The 6,058-nt window shown below is 47.5% G+C and overlaps 1 protein-coding gene across 1 annotated transcript; it reads right to left on the bottom strand.

Moving 5' to 3' along the window:
- Window positions 1-796: 796 nt before the first annotated feature.
- chpf2 (chondroitin polymerizing factor 2) lies at window positions 797-6,050 on the bottom strand. The gene is made up of 4 exons (XM_068304183.1): window positions 4,794-6,050; window positions 3,272-3,836; window positions 2,960-3,142; window positions 797-2,630 (listed from the first exon to the last, which is right to left on the bottom strand). The coding sequence occupies exons 1-4, from the start codon at window positions 5,060-5,062 to the stop codon at window positions 1,359-1,361; spliced, it is 2,289 nt and encodes a 762-aa protein (XP_068160284.1). The 5' UTR covers window positions 5,063-6,050; the 3' UTR covers window positions 797-1,358.
- Between the last annotated feature and the right edge of the window lie 8 nt (window positions 6,051-6,058).

Raw genomic sequence — 6,058 nt, 5'->3', positions numbered from 1 at the left:
ATTAAAATTCACAAAAAAAGCGTTCCACATCAGTAAACTGTTACCTTTATGCTGGAGCTCATTGGTGGGTTGAGCACTCTGCCAGAGAGTCGAGTATCAGAGGCGTTGGACAAACTTTTCACTGTTCCGTCCTCACCGCCAGGAAGCAGGTGGGGGCTTTTTTTCCGTACCTCATTGCAGCATCGACGACTGAAGCGCCGCTCTCTCCCAAGAAAAGAGCCCCTTTCACTCTGCTGCTCGTCACTCGCTGGAGCGCGTGGAAAAATTTTTACAGGAGGGGGAGGATTGGTTGGCTGTGGCTCACGCCTTTAACCGGGAAGGGAGGGGAGACCATGTGAAGCGGACTCATTCAGGTTTTTTTTTTTTTTTTTTTTACCTTCTCCCTGTGAAGGTTAACCACCCACGCCTAGGCAGACCTTGGCAAGGTATACGTGACCCTCCCTCTTGAAGGTTTGCTACCCTCCCCAAAGCCATATGTGCACAGAATATTCTCCAACGCCCAGGGAGGGAGGCCCAGGCTGGGGTGGAGATTTACTGACTTATAGTGAGATGAGGTGGGGCAGGACTTTTTGTCAACCGCTCAGTGCCTCCAGCCTTTACGTTAAAACGGTTTTAGTTTAAACTTGAGAGAAACATGAAAAGTATGATTCTCATCATGGTTTTTACTGTCACGATTCATTCTTTTCTAACACGCTTCAGGCAGATCTCTTGATTTGGTTAACAAACTGTCTTCGATGAGGATGGAACAAATTAATTCTTGATATTAAGATAAGAGAAGGAAAAAAAAAGAACTCTGTGCAGAAATATCCTTTAATACCCTTTAAAAAAAGAACATAATAAAGTAAAGGCAGCCAATGGCTTCAGCTTGTTTCCAGTATTGTTTTACAACATCTTCAGTAAGACGACTTATGGCTCACGGTTTTTCATTAACTACTAGGTAATGGAGGCATTTTTTATATGAAAAACTACAAGACGCAACCTCCTGGATTGTTCTTTTTGACACTGGGACATAAATATTCATGCTTGATCGCTTGCAAAACATAGATAGTCTACATTCAGGGAGTCATGAGAGGAGACGTCTCGAGATACATCTGGAAATGACGTTAACTGTCAGACTTAAGAACCAATTGGTTTTGATAATACTGAGTAAAGATGCTTTCGACTTGCGGCTGCGAAGAGTCGCACGTAAGCAGAACTCGTTTGTTTCATCTCTGCGACAAACACAGTGCTTGTCTGTAGTTGATCCGGATCTTTCTCTTTCACACACATGTGAGTATTGCAGCGAGTAGGCGCAGAAAAAGTCCTACGTTATAATTCACATCTTTCAGTTTGTGCCTGCATTCAAGAAGTCCAGACTTCTAGGTGCTGTTGGCCTGCTCCTGCTCGAACAGAGCCATGGCGAGGTTGGCGCGCGAGCCCAGCCCCTCCAGGTTGCTGAGGACGCAGCGGTGGTAGATATCCTCGCTGAAACGTGGGTTGCACGTTCGCCTCACGTATTTCTGGATCAGCGCCGGCTCCACGGCTCTGAAGACGTGCAGCCCGGAGTAACGCACGAATATGTCGTACACGTCCATGCTCTCCAGCAGCTCTTCGTTGTCCAATATGTCGGCTGCCATCTTGGTCCTGGAGGTCATGTAGTCGGCGTTGTAAAAGCACGCCTCGTCGAAGACGTGGCGGTCGAAGTGGCCGCCTCTCAGCGACTCCGAATCGAAAGAGGAAGGGGAGGTCGAGGGTTGCTGATCGCGGTAGACGGCGGGACTGTACTCCTGGAAGTGAACGGGAAAGAAAACCTGCCAGCTGCTGATGGCGTTCATCCTACATCGGTTCAGGAAGTCGGCGTTGACCTCTGTTCCCACCCTGGCCAGGAAGAACAGCGTGTCCACCGGGTGCTTCTTGGAGATGATGTCCATCAGCTTGACCTGCGAGGGCACCTCCGTCTTCACGCTGATCCAGGGAATCTTCACGTCGGCATAGCGCTTCTCCACCTCGCCGATCATGGCCTTGATGCCGGCGAACACGTCGGTCTGGCTGACTCGCTGTGCGTCGAACGGATCGTAAATGAACAGGAAGGTGAGCAGAACGTTGTCGTGGGTGTCCAGCGTGTTCATCACGTACATGTCCAGGAAGTTCCCGACGTAATCCTGATCCTGGGCAGTGACGGGTAGGATGACCTGCACTCGGGTCGCTTCCGTCACGTAAGGCATGGGGATGATCTCCACTGCGCTCAGAGGTCGCAGCAAGTTGACCCGTTTGGAGATGACCTGGCTGTGATCTTTCTGGGTGTAGGCTTCCAACGCCAGGTCCAGCACGTACTCCATCCCTCGGGTGGGATCGAAACGTCGGTAGCCGTTCAGCAGGCGCCGCTTCCGGAAGTGCAGCTGAGGCTGGTAGCGCTCGTTCAGGTGCTGCAACGCCACCTCCAGGACGGCGCTCACGTCGGCCCGGTCGGCGCCTCTCATCTCACACTTGGGGGAGCTGTCGATGCACGAGTAGATGTGCTCTTCAGTGAAGTACTCCCAGCTTATGACTTCAAAACGAGTTCTGGGGTTGAAGGGAGGGTTGATTCCGATGGGCCACGTAACTCCGGCGGAACCCTCGGGTGTCAAGTCACTCAGGTTGTTGATCTGCACCTGATAAAGACACAGAAGCTCACGTCAGGTTTAAAATTAAGCGATTAAAGAAAACACAACCTGAACGGTATGATGACATCGTGACGTGGAGAGTGTGATTTCTCTGGGGGGGTATCAACCTCGTCTTTCCGGAAGAGTTCTCTGACTAAACTTGATTATGCCACCTTGACTTGTAACCTAATTTATTTCCTCTGATGTCAGTCAAAGTCAAAGACTGTAGGTGTTTTTGTGAGGGATGTATGCATTGTTGGCAATGATCCACAATCCATCAAAGCACAAAAGACAGACAAAAAAAAAAACAAGGTGGGACCGTTTTAGGTATTACAAACCTGCAGCTGCTGAATTTGTTGATACGTCGACTCCAGTTCGATCTGACTGAAGCGTTTGTGGAGTCTGTACATGAGGTTGGGGTCTGACACCGGGTGGACTGTGAAGGCGTTCTTAAACTGGATGCTATCTTCACGTTCTGGATCAGCATTTTTTCCAAGCTCGAAGTAGCGATAGCTCATCCCCTGTGAGCCACACAGATGTTGACAAAGAGAAGAAATATTAATACGAATATCTTGCAGATAACTCTGTAAAACTGCTTCACACTGCTATTTGTTTTGTCATTTACGTGCAAGTTTCTCTTGCTTTCTTACTTGGTGCATCTCCACGCAGCTCAGACCCAGGTAGTCAATAATACAGCGTCCCAACCACTCGTCGGGTCTGACGCTGAGGATGTCGTTACGGCACGTGTCGAGGTGGGGCTGCAGCCGGGCCAGCAGGCTGTGGGACAGCAGATACCCGTAGCCGCCGTGGCAGTAGCGCGCCTTCTCCTCTCCACCGATAAACTCCTCCGCCCGGCCCATGTACAGGTCCCGCCCCGCGCTGAGGTGGCCCACCAGCTCCGTCAGGCGATCCGCTTGCATGTAGGTGTCATCCTGGGCTAGCAGGAACCAGTCGTAAGCGGCGCCGTAGTTCCTGTGGAGGTGACGCACCGTCTCATACATCAGCCAAACCGGACGGTCATCGCCATGAGCGACCACCGTCATGCCTTCGGGCACCTTAGGGCTACGCAGTCCCGTAAAGAAAAAGGTGCTGTGGAAGTGGTGGGCGACGGTGCGATTCACCGCCACAGCCAGCGTGTTGAGAGTCGACCGGGACGTCAGCACTCCCACCAGCAGTCGCTCCCTGATGCCCAGTTCAGACAGGATGTACCGCGTTCTGGAAAGAACAGGGGGAAAAAAAGGTCTTAAGGTCGTTGAGACAGTGGATTGTTACAAATACCTGAACCGACAAAAGCTTGAATCACAATTTTAACACCTCTTCATTTTGCAAAAACAGCCAGCAGACTATAATTCCTGTGCAGACTAAAAAATTTTAATGTGGACAAGACTTTGGTGGTTTTATTTTAAAGACCTTTTATTAAGTCATTTTAACTTTAGGTTTTATCTCTTGGTTTGGGAACCTCTCATGGTGCGAGGAAAACTCGTCTGACTGAAATGTTCAAAAAGTAAGACAGTCGACATTCCGCAGCCCTCCCGACAGACATTTACAACCCTGACCACCCGCTTACAAATATGTTGTTCTTCCATCAGGACCAAGATAAAGGTTCCCCCAGGCCTAAAAGCATAAGGCTAAAATTTCCATTTGTTTCCAGGGAAATAAATGTGCTTAATTTGCATTGAAGTTAAAACTCGACTGCACAGCAGTTTAATACAGCACAGCAGCATTTTATTTATAAGACATGCTCTTATTTATTTACTCTGGATACATTTTGCAATACAATAGCCTGCTCTGCTGCAAATCCAATTTCCCCTACAGGTACAATAAAGATCAGAACATATTTTCAGCTCGTTTCTAACACATGAATACAGACTTTAACAAGGATTTTGACACAATAATTCTGAATGATTATAGATCAGATCAAGTATTCTGATCCTATTAATAATCAGCATCCAGTATTTGACATATGACATCAAAATAGAGGATGATAGATTGGATAATCGCGGGTGGAGTTTGACATGTACACCTATTTAAATAGGATTACAAATTGTAATCCTCTGGATTTAAATCGTTTTGTTTCTTAAAACAAATCCGGTAAGGTATGGAGGTGCTATGATGGTGTTTCCACAACAAATCTGTCCCTAACATCGTTAAGAAACTGCCCCAGAAACTCACCTGAGAACTTTCTTGTGTAACTTGTTGGGGTCTTTGTGATAGGGGACGATGCGTGGCTGGACGTCTTCATTTCTAGATCCGTCCTTGGGGTCACTTTGGGAATCTCTGTCCAGAAAAGCCATCCCGACACCCAGCTTATCCCGACAGGAGTCATCGGTCTCCCCTTGCCTCCAGGACACCATCAGGAGGCTCAGACCAAATCCCAAAGAAAGCCCGAGGATGAGGGGTAACGCAGGCCTGAACACGGCCAGAAACGGGGAGAGCCGCATTTTTGAGAGCTTCACCTGAATGAAATACTGACGAGACTAATCCACGGAGGAACGCCTCACAGGTCACATACTTTCAGTCCTCCAACTTTCCAATCACCATAATAACAAACTACTGTGTTCATACCTGAGACTTCCTTCTCAAAATATATTAAAAAAAAAAAAAAAAAAAAAAAAAAAAAAGCTGCTTCGGGTCATTGAATTTAAACTGTTAAAAGCGATGGGATTCACGTTATTTCGTAAAACCCAAACAGAGTTCCATAATCCACGTGGCTTCAACTTCTGTGTATTAAAGTTAAGTCATGAAAAGCAACACGAGGTTTTGCTGATTAAAGCCGTCGTTGTGTTTAGTTTACCAGATCCCGGCTACCGATAACAGCCACGTCTGAAGCGGTCGACGGATTTAGCAACAAGCTAAATATAGCCTACTAAAGGTAGCGCCGTAATAACAGCCATTATTACAAACTACCGTCTCCGGGGAAACGCATTTGAAGTTATAACCTTTGTATTAGCCGTTAAATAGCGTGTCAAGGTGGACAAAACATCAGAAAGCAAGCTAGCAACGCGTCCGTTGTTACTACAGATACCCCCCCGATCCATCACCCGTCGAACACTGAGCTAAAGATATACATCCACTTTGCCGTCATTGCCACAGGTAAAAGGCAGCTAGTTGCATTCTATACGATCCGCTATCCATCGTTTTTTTTGTTGACTTTCGAAATTTTGCGTGCCACATACAACCGCCGTGGAGGCAGACGTCCCCCCTCTGATAGCCCGAACCGTCATCGTCACTGCCCGGACGTGCGCTTCCGCAACCCGGCCCGCTGACTGGTTCAAGTCGTGTCTATCTATCTCCTCGATTCAAAAAAAAAAAACAACCAAACAAAACAAAACTCTTTTTGTATTTTCTGTTCCTAAAATACAATAAGAGAACACAGTTGCCACGTTTAGTTGTGACAAGTTATAGTAACTATTTTCATAAAGCAATTTGTCAAATTA

The sequence above is a fragment of the Antennarius striatus genome, chromosome 20 (genome assembly GCF_040054535.1).
Source record: "Antennarius striatus isolate MH-2024 chromosome 20, ASM4005453v1, whole genome shotgun sequence".
Taxonomy (NCBI): domain Eukaryota; kingdom Metazoa; phylum Chordata; class Actinopteri; order Lophiiformes; family Antennariidae; genus Antennarius; species Antennarius striatus.
The sequence above is the reverse complement of the archived record's forward strand: the minus strand, read 5'-3'. Positions and strand labels throughout refer to the sequence as shown.

Bases quoted from the DNA above. Each gene is read 5' to 3' on its own strand.
- chpf2 (XM_068304183.1), bottom strand. From the start codon at position 5,062: ATGCGGCTCTCCCCGTTTCTGGCCGTGTTCAGGCCTGCGTTACCCCTC. The intron at 3,143-3,271 runs GTAAGAAAGCAA...TGTGGCTCACAG, and splicing joins GCTGCGTGGAGATGCACCAA to GGGATGAGCTATCGCTACTT. The intron at 2,631-2,959 runs GTTTGTAATACC...TGTCTTTATCAG, and splicing joins AACAAATTCAGCAGCTGCAG to GTGCAGATCAACAACCTGAG.